This window comes from Ambystoma mexicanum, chromosome 8, assembly GCF_040938575.1.
Source record: "Ambystoma mexicanum isolate Mex_15411 chromosome 8, UKY_AmexF1_1, whole genome shotgun sequence".
In the NCBI taxonomy this organism is placed as follows: Eukaryota; Metazoa; Chordata; class Amphibia; order Caudata; family Ambystomatidae; genus Ambystoma; species Ambystoma mexicanum.
In genome coordinates, this window is record NC_090929.1 from 328602861 (window position 1) to 328619735 (window position 16875).

Consider the following 16875-nt stretch of genomic DNA (forward strand, 5'->3'; position numbering starts at 1 on the left):
GGAACCTTGAAAGTGCTCTCAAACACCTTCCAGGCTGGGAAGTGCAGGGGAAAGGACATACCTTGCCCCTGGAGACAATGGATGGGTTCCCCCAGCACGCAGAAAACAACCAACAGCTGTGGACCAGCTCTGTTTTCCAGCTTCAAAACAGCTTGACCGCTTGAAACTCTTTGAGCCACTGCAAGCATCCTGAGTGGACTCAATTGGTGCTTCTGCATGAGCCGACTCCTCGACCGATCTAGCCTGCCTGTTTTGTTTTCTCCCGATTCTAGCCAAAAACTTTTACAGGACTTCACCACATCGCTGGACTGTCTGAAGCAGACTAGACGGTCTTGACAAATCTCAAACGCAGACTGGACCAATTTACAGCACCTAGAAGCCAAACGTGATGCAGCTAAGCCCCAAGAATTTAAAGTGGTTCTGTCCCTCAGGACTGCCTTAAATGGTCCTAGTGACTAGTAAGATTCCACTCTCCACCTTTTGGGATCCCTATCTTTTTTAGTTGACAATTAACTACAGGCCAGATAGCGGTGGAAAGATTAAGGGACGCCACTAAAAAGGTGGTGCGTGGCTAAAAGAGCGACCACACATCAGCGTGCACCTTGGATTGAAGCCAACAATTTAAGAGTGTTGGTAGACCACACCCATGTTTCCCCCAAAATACGAACTGGGCAAGAAAATTGATGTCTTAAACATTGAAAACATAGCACAGACTCATTATGGATCAGACTTAGCACTTGAAAAATGAATCTGATCCTGAGCTACAATCTCTAGAGCGTGGTTGGCAGGATTGAAGCACAAAAACACACATAGCAGTGAGCTCTTATGTGGGGGCACAGTCCAAATTAGGCAATAGCATTGTAGATAGAGCATTTCCTCAAGAGTCATACATCAAAAACTGGGTCTACTGCCCTTAAAAACACAAAAAGCTCAGTCATACGCAAATCCTGGATAGAACACTAAATTCTAAAGGTTTCAATGGATGGGTTAAATTCCACAATATTTGATTTCAAATAGATTTGGCATGCTTTGCAAAAATACTTTGCTGGAGTTAGCAAACTGACATATATAGACTAAGGCAAGGGTTGTAAAAGTTGTTATTGTAAAGGTTTACGAATCAATGGCATTCCTGTACATTATAAAACTCGTCTGCATGGACCTCCCAAACCCATATCATACACTTTCACTGAGTTAAAGATATTCCTAAACTGAACCCAGCGCAGGGACCAACAATTAGGGAAAATGAAACAATTTCTGGTCATTGTAGTTTTTGCATCTTTTCAATATGTTTAGAATGTGGTGTTACCCAAGCATAGCATGTACTTTCAAAACAACTGACAAGTACACGTTTGATCCAGAGAGGGACACAGCATTATTACAAGGTTCGCCAAACATTCCTAGCATGCCTTAACCCCACTCGCAGATCAGTTGTTACGAGAGAAACTTATTAAACATATGTCCTAAGGCTAATAATGTAACTAAGGAATATGAATAATGCCAGGTCCGTTTTCTCTTAAGCTGCTCCTTGAATATAAATAGCAAAGCATCATGGTCTCTGTACATTCTTTGCTTTAGAATAAAAAACAAACAGAAAACGTTGAAACTGTTCTCAGATCCAATGTGAACTCAGATTAAAGCATAGGAACACACGCTGTAGAGTTAGGGACGCGAAGGCATTTGCGGACCACCGAAATTGTCTGCAAAAAAAATCTTAACTGCTGTTGTGTGATGCTGAACAGTGCATTTCAGTTTAGCAATGTTGCGTTCTGTTCCAGGTGTTAGGCACAATGTTTTTGCTCCTTTCAGTAAAAAAGCATCAGTGTGCCTCAGTACCCTTCATTACCCCAAGTCACAGTGTAGCCTGGATATTTTGATTTGATCTTCCCAGTGGAGACAGAGTGGTCAGCTCGTCCAAAGCCCTGGAAAAGCAAAAAGGTAAAGTATACATAAGTACAACCGTATTTTTGTTTCCACACGACGTATGATGCTTTTTGTACCATTTGCGAGTAATTAGGATGCAGAAATCTTCCCGTTCACTTATACTAGTCGGAGTTTACAAGGTTTCTAAAGCTTTCCTAAACTTTACTGTTGTCCTCTGAAAATATGTGTTGCTTTGCTTTATTAGGATATCTTCAAATTGACTTTTGTTCTATGGTGAAATCTACAGTAACTAACAGGACTTCAGTGCCAAACTATGAAATGTTCCATTTTAGTGATCCGTGCAACATTTTAGGATAGTAAAAAACCTAACGTATAACAAAAAAAATTATAAAACAAACCCCAAGTCCGAAAGTGTTACACCTTTACCAAATGTGTCACGATCTGCAGTGAACTAGGCTACCCTGTATATCATGCCTCAGAACAAGCTTTTTTTCCAAACAATCTCTAACTTCCATCTTTCTAGTGACTACTTTGCACACAACAAAACTGAACTTTTATCCTTACTTTTAAAAGACTGAGCACTTAACCACGTCTGCGTAATCACTGATCATGGTTGTAGCAGGACAAAGAGCAGCGCAAAAGAGCTCTGATACACATACCATGGTAGGTGAAATTACTACGAAATCCATTAAGCAGTTTCGCATTGCCCTCCCTTCCAAAAATGCAGGGCCAAGGCCAAATCGGAGCCGACTAGACTAGGGAATGGACTCATTGGATGAGCAAGCCAGGCATTTGAATCGACTCACGACACCCACTGCCCGCCGCCACCAATGTTTGGTGCACCTTTACATACCATAGAGTACCCATAAACATGGATTTTCTTTTGCTGGCTGTTGTGGCTTATTCGGCCGCCCCCAAGGCACTCGCAGTCAAAGCCCTGCTTCTCAATCTCACCGGACACTTTGTCATAAATATCAGCTGAAAAGGAAAAAAAAAAACGCATGTCATTTCTACAGCCAAATTTTGCTGATTAATATTACTCTCCAATTCAAGAGAACAAGTCTGCATGTGCCCAGAGCTCACCTTTGCATTGTATCTTGTTGCACCTTAAAACTATGGTTTCCCACTCGATTTCTCTAAATGACCCATTTTAAAAGTACAGACTACTAAACCAAATTGTCTTTACATTTAAATGAAAGATTATAGGGCGGTGCAAACACTAATAAGCAATAAGAAAGCAGTTGTGCAAGTCACCCGGTCTGCTAGGCCCACACTTCAGATTGTGGGAACATTTATACACAAAGAAAACACTATTTTTGTCAGATCAGAAAGAGGTTTTAAACAATACGCAAGCTAAAGACAGATTTGTATTGAATCCCAATGGAACAATCTTTATTGAAAGGCTTAATTTAAGCCCATAACACGTAGATATAAAATCAGTCCTACATTTCTAAAGTGGCAAGTTACTATACTTTGGATGATACAATGCAGCCAAATTCATTAGCACCCTGCGTGGGGGCTAACCAATCGGGGAGCTCAGAAGCAGGCTGTATCCTCTGGTAGAATCCCAGGTTCTGAGCTCCCTCAGTGATTTTCGCCCCTTGCGCCCTTCGATCGCTCCTCCTTCCTAATGCCACCTTTAGCAACATGAGTAAGCACACGCGGGGGTTAACGTAAGTATTTTTTTTAACCATGTTTATTTTTGGTTCGAAGGCATATAAGCAATTACAACATAGCATTTGACAACATTAAACTCTTATGCTCTACATTTAACACCTGTTCGTGTCTTTCAGATTGTTAGGATATGCTTTACCTTAAGTTCTCCCCTGATTTCACTCCCTCCCACCTCCCCTACTCACCCACTTCTTTTTATTAACCTCTTAACCTCTATAGGGTCCTCTCCCCCCCCCCCAACTGTAAGTATTGTTTTACATTTCAGATTCTAAACTTTTGAAGTTTTCTTCCCCTTCTTAACCTCAGGGTCTCATTATCTTCATTTTGAGGGAGTTCGTGTTACATGTGTGTTTCAGAGCAAGCGGGGTTTGAAGAAATGAGCTTCTCTGTCCCATACATGGGTTAACGTAAATTTTAAAAAAATTAAATTTAAAAAAAGGGAAAGAACAAACGTACCTAACTACCAGTCCTGCAAAGTCACATCCGTGACAGGGAGTTTGCTTTTAGTGTCGATTATGTCATTGTAAATCATCACTGAAAACAGAATCCTGTTCCAGCTACGGTGTAGCAGGACAGGACTATTAGTTAAGTACGTTTTTCCGTCTTTATATTTTACTTTATTGTTTAGCACCTATGTGTGCTTAGTTGCAGGTGCTAATGGCGATATGACCCTCAGCGCTGCCCAATAATGGCATTACCTCCCACGTTTCGGGACCCTTACTTCGCTCCTGCCTTTAACTGGGGTTCCCGGCCATTACCAGCAAGATCAGCCCACCGCCTCGGGGCATATTACCTCGTAAAGCCCCCGAGTTCAACACACTCACATATATGTGCAGGCAACAATCTGTGCAGCAGCACTTTGTACCTTCTGAATGGTATCAATGACATCTGATGGGAGGCGTGCATAAAAGGACATGAAAGTACTCTGTTTTACCACCAATCATTTCTCAGACTATGACAAGAGAAATCACTACTGAGAGGTGTATCTGCTACTTGTATTCCCTAAAAATATGAAAATACTCACAACAAAGAAATATAAGGGGCAAAACTACTCCCAACAAAACCAAGGAAGCAGAAACAAAGTGCCTGCATGGTCCCGTGCTTTGTCCAACACAACTCCATGGATAAGTTTGGATCGGTAGTATAAGTAGTGCCACAGGAAGCTCTATTACACCCTGATCTGAGGAGGCAATAATGTATCTTGTGACTCTATATGAAGATATTGTGCAGTTGCATATAAATATTTATAACACAACATTATTTGCTTACAAACTACTCATGTTGTTAAATGGGGCTTACTTTTTTACTCCCCAAAAAATCATTTTACTCCCAACTTGAAAAACAAAATAGACAGTGAAATACTCTCACTTTAAAATCTTAACTGGAGCACTGACCAGAGACGGTGTTTGGAACATTTCATTAGTTCACCCAAATAATAACAGATTCTACCATACAGTGCCATTTACTGGTATTGCTGCAGCAGAGTCCGAGATTGTAAGCGATATTCAATCAACACTACAGCCAAGTCAATGCCTAGTCTGGGATGCTGAGGAAAACCCTTATTAATGTATTTTTATGTCTAGTTCAGTACTCTGGATGACCACCCTTGTATAACACCCCCCTCTGAGAATCCCCCTGACCCCACTGAGCCAAGAAGTAGGTTTGTTTTGCAAATTAAAAGGTTTATTTGAGAATTTAAACAATATATATATATATCACACTTAATAAATTAATATCTGATAGTACACTTAGACATATGATGTTGATCAACAATGGGTAATCTGGCACTAGCACACTTCTTTACAATCAATGAAGAGTTAGTATAGGATGGATAAAGTAGCAAAAATACTTTTATGATTTCAAGGGAAAAGCAATGAGGAATAAAATGCAGTACAGAAATACTTGATATGATTTTAGCAAAAGATAAGATACATTTTTCTCTGGCAATTCACCCCCCTCCCCTATGCAATGTAAGAAATGGAAGGAGATGGAAAGAGGAGCACACAGTTCTCAGGAATGCAATCAAATACAATATGAAATTCAGTTCCCACCCAGCAAGCTTAGAGGAAACAGGTAGGAGTTTGAAACATGGGCCCAAAATGCTTTTTAAATGTGATGGCAATGGATGGGAAAATGTGCCAACTGATTTTAATTCCCTCTAGAGATTCAGAGTGAGTGGGAGATGCGTGTTGGTATTAGTTCAGGCTCACTTTAGCAATGCTCTGAGTTATTACCAGGTTGCAAACGGATTTTAACAAAAGAAAGAATGGAGCTGCTATTTTGACAAGTGGAGAAATTGAGCCAAAATCGCAAATCGCGGTAAATTTCGCGAGTGCGTGTCTCGCGATTGCGGTAAAAGTATAAGGAGTAGGAAGTCGGTTTAATAAAGGTAGATTTTCGGATTTAAAGTAAAACTCAAAATGACAGGTGACAGCTTGCAGCTTCAGAATTGACAGGTGACAGTTGTGCAGCTTTACAAATGACAGATGACACGATTTCTAGGAGGCTGTTCTACTTAGGTTAAAATAGTTTGGATTAGATTATTTTAACTAAGAGATTGGTTCTGCACAGTTCTGCTAGGTATTCACAATATAAATTTGAACTAGGCCTCGTCAAGGATCTGGTCAACACGTCCGGCTGCGGTTCTGTCTGCTCGGCGGGTCAATCAGGCACCGGTTCTGCTCACAGCGATCTGGGTCAGCTCTGCTCTGCTGGTCTAGCCTCTCTGGATTCAGCGGCCTCTGGTTCTGGATACTGCTCTGCTTTCCGATCCGGATCAAGTGGATTCTGGATGTAACACTGCTTTCTGGGTACTGGCAAGAGTTCTTGGCAAAAGAATTCAGACAGCTCGCCCGGCTGTGGAATAGTTTGCAAATGATTTTGAGGCCTGCTGACAAATACTTTTGCTTGCAGTGGGCCTTCTTGGTTCAAAGTTCTGTAGTCTCTGTTTAGCTTGGAAGTCTAAGTGTTGGATCTCTGGATGTGAAGTCGTCGGTCAACATGCTCCACAGCAAATGGAATTGAATGTCTCTACCTGTCCCAGCAGTCTCTTTTTATGTGTTTTGAAAATGGGCGTGTGCCTGGGCCTAGCTAAGCCTGCCCCTCTCTACTTGTCATTGGCCCAATTCTCCCCTCTCCCATGATTGGGGGAACTGAGTTGTGAGTCAGAGTGATGAGGTAGATTTTATGGCCAGAGGGCCCTCCCCTGTCATCTTTACACACAAATCTACATTTGATCCAAATGCATATTTCCCAACTACACAGTTGTTTTTACATCACCTACACACATCTTATATCACATGAGGTAGGCACTGTTCCGACTCTGGTGTTTCTAGGAGCTTGGGTAAAGAAATGGCAACTTATTTTCGATTTTAGTGGGTTATGCAACATTGGTTTTCCATTAAAAATTATACACATATACACGGCCTGTCCAGACATACTCCAGTAAATTCCCATGTCTCTAGCTTAAACACAGAGTCTGTAGTATCAATAAATAGCGGGGTTTTGCCCCAGAACATCACACAAATTGGAGTTTGGGCAAAGTTTTCATTTTAAGGATCCCCAAATTTCACATTTCTGTCATCTGGTTACCAAGAGTTATCAGTGTTTCTGTAAAATATATATTTGCTTTCAATTCAAAGTACTGCAGTGTTTGAGTCCGCCCCCAAAGTTTGGGGATGACAGTGATCACATGTCTCTCCTGGCTGGCAGATCTTTGTTGACAGGAAACAGTCAAAATCACCATATCCTATTCAAGGGAAAAGGTCTTTTGTGTGGGCTCCAGCAAGCTGAGGTCAACAGACCAGGGGGCCACGTTGCATTTGGTTAGCATGACCATGTGATATCCTGGGCTTTCTGAGGTGAGAAGGTTTCCCAGCCTTTTGGCCTGTTAATCAAATCAGATTGTCTCTGGGAACAGCAGGTGGTTAGATTTTCAATTAACTAACACGCTTTGAAGTCCCTGCCCCTCTTGCAACTCCTAAATACAGTTTCCCTGTCAGAGTTTAGACCGCTAGCGCCACCTTGGGGAATTTGTCGGTACTGCATCAATTTTTGAGTGGTCTTGAATTACTGCATTTCAATACAGTGGTCTTACATGGAAGTATATTATCCAGGTTCAGCACATGGCACTGGTGTGGTTCTGCAGTAAAATAATTTTGTGCCCATAATTTAGCCATATTTGACCTGAAGAAAATGAATTCCCAATAGTTATGGGTTGCTTTTGGCAATCAGCATTGCCCCTTTTGCAATGGTTTCAGGCTACTGTGTGTAGCCCAATGGTGGTTTTAGGCAGTGCCCTTCTGTGCCCACAACATAGGCAAAAATGGGTGGCAGCCTATTCTTCATGCATTTCCCTGTGCATTTTCTGGGAAGTTCTGGCCATCATGATGTTTTCAATGCCAGTAATGCACAGTTTTTGTGGTAGGGCTCGGATGCATGGGTAAAAACATCCCACAAGCCCCCCCTTCTTGCGATGGCCATTCTGAACCTTCACAGATGGAACTCGCAAGATCTGGGATGTTCTCCTCATCTTCTTCCGGTAGATGGCACAGTTCAGCATCTTTTCCTCCCTCCAGTCGATCAATCAGTTCTCCTTGCTGGTCCTGATGGGTGGTACCCCGGGCCCCTCGGGTCTCTGCTCCCGGTCCCCGGTCGTCCTCCTTGGTCAGTCTCCATGGTTTCATCTCTCCTAGGATGATAAAGCAAAGCGGCAATACCTATTCGTAGACATTTCTTCACCACTATTAATGGTGTGGCGAACATATACATTTTATGAATCAGAAGATATGAACATATACATTTTCTTTTTTAAATTAGGAGACAAGAACATATATATATATATATACACGGATCACAGAATTTTATATGCTATATGTGGAATATTTTAGGGTTGGAACTGAATTACTCTGGAGCGGCCCCCTCTGGGATTCCAGTGGATTCCTCCAGTTGTTGCAGAGTGTGCCTGGGATGGCAACACTTTAGCTGGTTAATATGAACCCACTTGTCTTCCGCCTCTGCCAAAACCGCCTTTGGGGATGCAGATTTTATAAGCTACAGGGGAGATCTTGTCTATAATTTCAAACGGTCCCTTCCATGTAGGCAAATATTTTCTCTGTTTGGCCTGGTTTCTTTGGAAATTGTATAGATAGACCCGATCACCCACCTTATATTCCTTCCGGGTGGTCTTCAGGTCGTAGTGGGTCTTCATGCTCTCGGCTGATCTTTCTAGATTCCGCTGAGCATAGGCAAAAGCATGTTGAAGGTGTTCCCTTAAATTATCCACATACTCATGAGTTGTGGAGGCATTTATCAGTGTCTGCTCTTGGGTCCTGTAGAGCAAATGCTGGGGAAGCACCATCTTGCGTCCCGTCAACAACTCAAATGGTGACATTTTGGTTGCAGATGAAGGGGTAGATCTGATGGCCATTAGGACCAGAGGTAATCGGATATCCCAACTTGGCCCAGAATCTGCCACAAACTTTTTTTAAGATGCTCACAATGGTTCGGTTATATCTCTCCACTGCTCCAGAAGAAGCTGGCCTGTAAGCAATGTGAAGCTTCCTTTTAACCCCCAGTATCTCCCACATCTTTGTCATTACTTCACTGGTGAAGTGGCTACCTCTGTCTGACTCAATCCTTTGAGGTAGACCAAAACGGGAAAAGATGTGGTTAACCATCAGGGCAGCTGCTGTTTCTGCCTTGCAATTTGGGGCCGGGAGACATTCCACCCACTTGGTAAACAAGCATGTAACGGTCAACATGTACTTGTTTCCTCTAGACGAGCGGATTACAGGGCCTACAAAGTCGATTTGCAAATCTGACCATGGCAGTTTCATCCCCCTCTTTTGGAGAGGCGCACGGTGTGTAAGGGATGATGGCTGAAATTGTGCACACACGAGACACCCCTTCAAATATTGGTTGAGGTCCTGGCCCATGTGTGGCCAGTATGCAACCTCTCTTAAGATTTCAAGTGTTGTATGAAACCCCCTATGACCAGCGGTGGCCGCATCATGGGCGTGACTTAACATCAGGCTTCGGAATGAGGTAGGAACCACCCACTGATCATGGCCAGCTTGGGATTTCCTTACCAACAACCCGTCTTGGATCCGGAACATCTTTGGACATTTCATCAACACTCTAAGGTCCTCCTTCCCAATGTAATCGGTATCCGTCAGGGGAAAGTTCTCAGGGTCCTCAATGTGTTGGTAAAACTTACCAATTATTGGATCCCCCTTCTGAGCTGTACTCAAATCAGCATCAGGGGTCTCCTTACTCCATTGTGCAGTTGTAAGATCATTGTGAGCATTCGTCTGGGACCTAGTGATAGCAGTGACCCTGGATTTCCCCCAACAGGGACTCTATTTCTATTAGATCCCCTTGGATGGCCCCGGTTTTGGCCAGCTGATCAGCCAAGTCATTTCCAGTTTTGTCTGGTCCCTCTACTTTGGAATGACCCTTGATCTTTTTCCAATAGATGGTCATCCCATTCGAGGTGACCAGATCATCAATGTTTTGAATTAACTTCCCATGTTTCAAGGGTTTGTTATTAGCACATAACATGCCTCTGGTTTTCCAGTTAACCAGGTGCTCCACGAACCCGTTCCGTACATAATCCGAATCTGTGATTATGACCAGTTCGTGGAGTTGATGCTAGACAGCAGTGAGGATGGCCTGATGCACAGCCATCAATTCTGCCACCTGACTACTTCGGGGACCAATTTTGTATCCAGCGGAGGGTTCTGGGAACTCCTTCACCCATGCATTCCCTACGCCAGCCACCAGTTCTTTCTCCCCGTCGTTGTCAACATGGTAAGAGCATCCATCCACATAGACAGTGGGCATTCCCTCACACTTGTCTTCTTCAAAGACTTTGTGTGGGGAATTAAGGTATGCCTCTATGTTGTCCTTGATTTTTAGACCTTCGTCCTCGAGACAGTTTTCTCTGGCACAATCATGCAACTCAGCCAGACCTTGCACGAGGGGACTCTTCTTGTTTTGGCCATATCTGACCTCCACAGGAAAGCCTTGCATTGACAGAATCCAGGAAGTAATTCGGAAATTACTCACATTTCCGGCCCGGATTCTGTCACTTTGTAGATATTGCAGAGGCTGGTGTGGAGTCTCCACTATGATGTGTTCCCCCTGGATAAACGGGCGGTAATTCTTCCATGCCCACACCGTTGCCAGGAGTGCCTTCTCACAATCGTTGAATTTTTCCTCCACAGAGGATAAAGTTTTGCTCGCATAGGAGATTACTTTATTGACCTTGTCATGCTTTTGGTATAATACTGCCGTCAAGCACGTATTAGAGAACCCCGTCTCCAGGAAGAACTCCTTGTTTCCGACAGGGTAAGCTAGGCAAGGCGCTTGTGAGAGGCTTCTTTTGAGTTGTCTTACCGCCTCGGATTGTTCTGGACCCCATTCCCACTTGACCCCCCCCTTCAAGAGATGAATCGGGGGTCTAGTGATCTCTGCGTAGCCTTCAATGAACTTTCTGCTGTAATTAGTCAGTCCAAGGAGGCTCCTTAGTTCCCGCAGAGTTGTGGGGTCTTTCAGTTTCTGGAGTGCTTCCACTTGCTTTTCTTGGGGACAGAGACCCTGAGGAGTAATCTCATGCCCCAAGAAATTAACACGGGTTCTACACCACTGTGCTTTCTGAAAGGAAAGTTTTGCTCCGGCGGCCCTCAACTGTGTCAGAACATAACGGATCTCCGCTATGTGTTCCTCTACAGATGAACTTTTGATGAGGACATCATCTACATAACCCATGTTACCCCTCGCACCCAGGTCGGGCATGGCCTTATGTAGGAAAATGTTGAATTAATTGCCGGAGTTGAGGTATCCGAATGGAGTCCGGGTCCATGTGTACTGCTGGCCCCCAAAGGTAAAAGCCAGTTTGTATTGGTCCTCCCTACTGACAGGCACGGTCCAGTATCCATTGGTCAGGTTTATTGCTGTGAATACCTGTGACCCCTGAATCTGGGCCAGCCCTTGGTCAATGTAGGGCAGAGGCCATCGGGAAGTATGGACCCGTTTGTTGAGCTCCCTAAGGTCGGCGCAGAGTCTGCACTGGCCGTTTGGCTTCAATATTCCCAGCACCGGATTATTGAAAGTGCTGTGGACTGGACGGATTATTCCCCGGGACTCAAGGTTCTTAATTATTTCAGTAAGGGACTCCATGGATGTGAGAGGCAAGCGATATTGCTTCACAAACACTGGAGTCATTCCAGGGTCCGTGGGAATTGTTGTGGTGTGGATGTCGGTGCGACCACAGTCATATGAGCCTACCGCAAAGAGATCTTGGAAATCCAAGAAAACTTGTTTCAACTTTTGCTTCTGTTCCAGAGTCACACAGGCATCAGCTAGGTTGACTCTCTCTTCCACCATCTGCCTGAAGCCTGGAAAGACTTCTGGTTTGGCTATCTCAGAGGCCTCCTGCAGCTGGGTGGAGAAGTCCCTGGTCAGAGTGCTGATTTGGACTGAAGGCTTCAGGGGGCAAAGGCAGCCCTCATGGACCTGGAAAATCACCTCATCCCTCCTGAAGTCACAAGTTACATCTTCCTTACCATAAGGGCAAGAAGTGTACACCAGGAAGTTCCCCCCATGCCGGGTGAAAATCCCGTCTGGTGTTGTATTGTCCTCACTGTCACTGTCAAAACAGTCCTTGGGGATTGGTCCTAACAGTTCATTTCCTAAATCAATGGAGAAATGTCGGTCATCAATCGCCATTCCAATAATGGTGCCTGCGGCTAGAGTAATACTCTTTAAGTCGCTGTTATCCACCTCTATTGGAATGGTGTCATGTTCTATGATGACTAATGGTGTTGGGTTTACCCCCAACCCTTGCTGTTGGAGAGAAGCATTTATATGGATATAAGCATCAGGGTTTTTCAATTTTTGTCCTCTTTTAACTTTCACTTCCAGGGAGAATTGTCGGGTCCTTTCTGGGATGGTGACTTCCTCTTTGATCTGAATTTCAACTGCATAAGGTAGCAATTGAGCTGACCTAAATGCTTTTTCTGGATCATCAAAGCCCATGGGATTATCCGCTAATCGGGATCAAGCTTTGAAGTTTGTTAGGTCCCAACTAATGGCAAAGTGATTGAGAATGTCACTGCCTAAGTAAAAGGCGGCAGTGACGTCTCGCACGACCCAACAATTATGGACTATGCTCTTGTTGCCAATGGAGATTTTGAGCATACACCTGCTTTGCAGGAGATGTTTGGAATTAGGTGCTTCCAGGTCCATTTCCATTTCCCATTTGTCTATCAGTTTGAATGTGGGAATGGCTGGATCTTTTGGGAGTTGGCGGAACATGGCTTCGCTGATGAAGCTCTTACCGTTGTTCACACACACTCGAGCAAGAACAGAGTCCTTCCCATCATTTAACTGAACAGGGATGAACAACTGCTCTCCAATTTGCTGAATATCAGCCAGGCTCTGAGCTGATTTCACATCTTTCTGGACTATAGGAATGGGAGTTTCTGATTGTGGATTAGTAAAGGATTTCAGGGTGTTTCCTTCCAGTGTGGAATACCACCTTAAACTGGAAGGAAGGTTGATTTTCAGAAATAGAGAGGACCCCCCACCACCAGTCTGTTGTCCTACTGCTATTACTGTCACGTCTGGAATTTGATTGTTCTGGAAGTGAAATTCTACTTGGTCAGATTTTTTGTTCAACCATGTGGCAAGTGCCGTTTAAACTAACATGGTTGACACTCTGTTTTAATTTTATTGGTCGGCTAGTCTGGGTCCAGAGGACCTTGTTTACGCAATCTACTAGGGGTGACAACCTTCTCAGGAGGTCATTCCCTAGTAAACAAGGGGTGCCCTCTAGAGTCACTACTATGACCAGGTGTTTCACCTTGTGTCGCCCAATTTTAATGTCCAAGTCTGCAGTCCCCTCAACGGGAATTTCCTTCCCGTCAAAGTTCTGCAGTTGTCCAGGAAGAGAGGTGAGAGGAATTCGGTAATTCTCCCCCCTTCCTGCATTTAGTTCCTCAAAGGCCCTTTTGGACAGAAGGGTAGCTTGGGATCCAGTGTCCACCAGTGCCAAAATTGTACCCTGCCCCTGTACTTGTACCGGGGCATAGTATCTTCCCTCCTTCTCCTCAAGGGGGCACAGATAATGCACATTTTTGGACAACTGGTGGGCTAACTTTCTGGTTCTGGACATGGCGAGAGAAGAGATTTGGGCAGAATTCTGTGGAGAGTCTTGGGAACCTGAAAGAAAAAGTTGGCAACTGGAGATCAGAGCCATTGTGGGTTCCCCTGGTTCCGGCTCTGGGCCACCCCCCCCTTTTTGGAGGCAGTCACCAGGATGGGTTTGAACCAGGAGATTTCGGTATTGTCGGTTCTGGGATGAGATGATGGGCGGCGGTAGCTCAGTCTCCACATCTCCCCAGTCTGAATTGACATCCCTTGGGACCCATTTTTCCTTGGGAGGAGTCCCCCCCCCATCTCTGAAGGAGAAGATCCTTTTCCCAGGATCTTCTGAGGATCCCTCTCCCTCAAATTCGAAGACCTGTACCTCCTCCACAAAGTGGGTCTGTTTGGGTCCTTTGTTTCTCCTACCTCCTCTCTGCTCCTTGGGTGGCAGAGTTTCAGGGGTAGGAGATTTTGTTTCTGGTTCCTGGTTTTCCAGGGGCTGTTTACAAGTTGGGAAGGAAGCTTCCTCCAAGGCTTTACACCCCCCTTCCCCTTGTGCCTCCTCCCTGGGAACCGGTGGGTTATCGGGGTGCTGCCCCCGTCATTGTTCTGGAGCACCAGGTCCAGAGTTTGGGGCATTCTGCGGTGGCATGCTCATCTGAGGGTTCTGTTGAGCCCTCAGTATGTGACCCAGATCCCGTGCCATATTTTGGACCTGGCGCTCAAGTTGTGAAACCCGCTCAGGCTGATACGGGGCTCTATTTTTTCCCCTGGGCTGATCCCGGGAAGGGTAGCTATCCCTTCTCTGGTAGTACCCCTGGTTGGGAAGATTTTGGTACCCCTCCACCCTTGGCCTCCCCTCTCCCGGATTAGGTTGTCTGGGCTCAGGGAATTGGGGAAAGAAGGATGGATGATTTTGGGGCTGGAAATTGGGCGGATACCTGGGGAAAAAGTTCTGCCCAGGATTTGGAGAATATCTGCCCTCCTGGGGGAAGTTAGGAGGGAAGTTCCCCGGGTCAGGTGCTTGGCTGGATCCCCCCCTTGGGCTGGAGGAGTCCACACATAACCCAGGATGGGTCGATTTCCCTTGTAACGGGGACTTACATAATCAGGAGAGCGAGGGACCCCATTTGTGGGGCTGCCTCCCTGGCTCCCTGTCTGTGACTGGCCCGAGGACCTTCTGGGCCTAGCATTATTAGGTGCAGGTAGGTTTTTAGGCCCCCCCATCTCCAACTCTAAAATGGGGGTGACCTTTACCTCTGCCACCTAGGCAGCAGCAGGGGTGCTGTTGGTTTTGGGGTTTTTCGGCGCATTATTTTTATTTTCGATGGGCTTCTGCACCTCATAGATCCGGGTAGCCTGTTCAATGACCCAGTCTAAAGATCTTTTCTCATGAAAATCTCTCACGAGCTGGGTCATTATGTATTTGGGTAAGGCATGGAAAAACGTATTGATAAATTCTCTGCTATCCGTGCGCACCCTTCTGGTGGTCTGCGCAAAAGCACGCTTTAATTCTTGCACAAACTCTTGTGGGGCCTGATCCTCCCCACATTGCAAATTGTAGGCTGCCTTGCGAGCCTCTTGAGGATTTCTGTGCACAGAAAAATGTTTCAAGATGGCCGCCCTGTATGTGGACCACCTTGAATGGTTTTGATCCTCCAGCCCTGCAAAGAAACTGGAGTATTCTGGTGAGAAGGTCCACTTTACATATTGAATACAGCTTTAGCTGTCCTTCAAATGGAAAGTCTCCATCATTTGCTCATAGAGCTCCAAGTGTTCCCAAACAGAATACTTGGCTTTCTTATGATAAGGCGTGATGACACTCCTTATTGTCTTTATTTGTTTCAATGGGTCCTTAAGCAAGGCCCTTTTTGCCTTATTGGCCTTTTTGGTTCGGGTAACCCTGGTCCATTCATCCTCCGACTCAGAAGCGCTGCTCCCAGAGGTGCCCGTCTGATCTTCCAGGTTTTCCCGGATTCTGCGGGCCTGGGAATGGCTGGCAGAATGTGGGGACCAGGTCTCCTGTGACACTCAGAGGAGTCTTCAGATCCCTCCTTGCTACCAGGATTTGCTGGGTATCCCCCCCACTGACCTAACTGGGCAGAGGTTTTCAGGATGCCCTTAATGGGCTTACTCTCCTGGGGTTCCCCACTAAATTGCTCTGTGCTTGGGTGCCCATACCCGGGCATACCCGCCCATCCATTCCTGGGAGTTACTGGCCTATGAGCCCCATACTTCTAGCTGGATAGTAATCTGCCATCCCCGTGGCCCTGGGCTCATGTGCGCGAGGGGACATGGGGGTGGCAGAGTCCAGGGACTGGGAGAGATGAAGGCCTCTGGTACTAGGGCTCCTGAGGTTATGCTCAGGAGTTTCTCTTTCCCAGCGAACCTCATCTCTATCCGCCCCTGCTTCCTGTTGCAATGCAAGAGCCTGCGCTTTCAGTTCCTCAGTTAAGGCCTTACTAGACTATCAGTCTCTCCTGCATCGCTACCTGTTGCTGGAGCCTATCATTGTGCTGACAGAGAGCCTCATTTTCTCTCTGTGCCTCCCGATTGGTCCTGGAGTACTGGGCCAGTCTCTGCTGCAGGAGGGTTACCTCCTGAGCTGTGTCCCTATTGGCCTGCTCCTTTCTTGCCAGAGCATCCTCCACCCTCCTGGTGTGCTCTAACAAGTTCTGGTGTTCTTTTTGGAGGTCACCCAGTCCCTGGAGGGTCAGGTGATTTTCTTCCATTTTCCTTTTTAAGTGGCAGACTTCCTGGCCTAAGGTATCCCTTTCCTGACTAAGAGCCTGCATCTGTGCCGCCAGGTCGTCCCTTTGCCTTTGGAAGGCACCAGCTTTCTGGCGCTCCTGATCAAACTCTGTCTGGGTATCCAGGTCTTTCAGAATCAATTTATTGCTTTCCTCTTTGTCTCTGTCTAATCGAATTTGCAGGGTGGCTACCTGCTCTGTGCATGCCCTGTTGAAGTCCAGTTGTTGCTCCAGCTTTTTCTGGCTCTGCAGAAGGGAGTCCAAACCTTCTTGGTACTCCTTCTGCAAGGCCAGAAATCTGGTATCCTGGTCAGCCTTCTCCTGTTGCAGTCTATCCATGTCCTCTTTTATTTTAATGATATACTGCCTACTATCATTTTCTGACTCCTGGCTCCTCTGCAGCCTCTGCTCAGAAGAGACC

General features: G+C 45.6%; 1 protein-coding gene across 1 annotated transcript in view; it reads right to left on the bottom strand.

The window, feature by feature from the left end:
• Positions 1 to 1080: 1080 nt before the first annotated feature.
• PHPT1 (phosphohistidine phosphatase 1) overlaps positions 1081 to 16875 on the bottom strand; it is a 60578-nt gene continuing 44783 nt past the window's right edge. Inside the window, exons 2-3 of the mRNA XM_069609753.1 lie at positions 2735 to 2859; positions 1081 to 1919 (exon numbers count right to left, since the gene is read on the bottom strand). Coding sequence (XP_069465854.1) covers positions 1827 to 1919; positions 2735 to 2859 — 218 coding nt within the window. The 3' untranslated portion in view covers positions 1081 to 1826. The remainder of the gene's footprint in view (positions 1920 to 2734; positions 2860 to 16875) is intronic.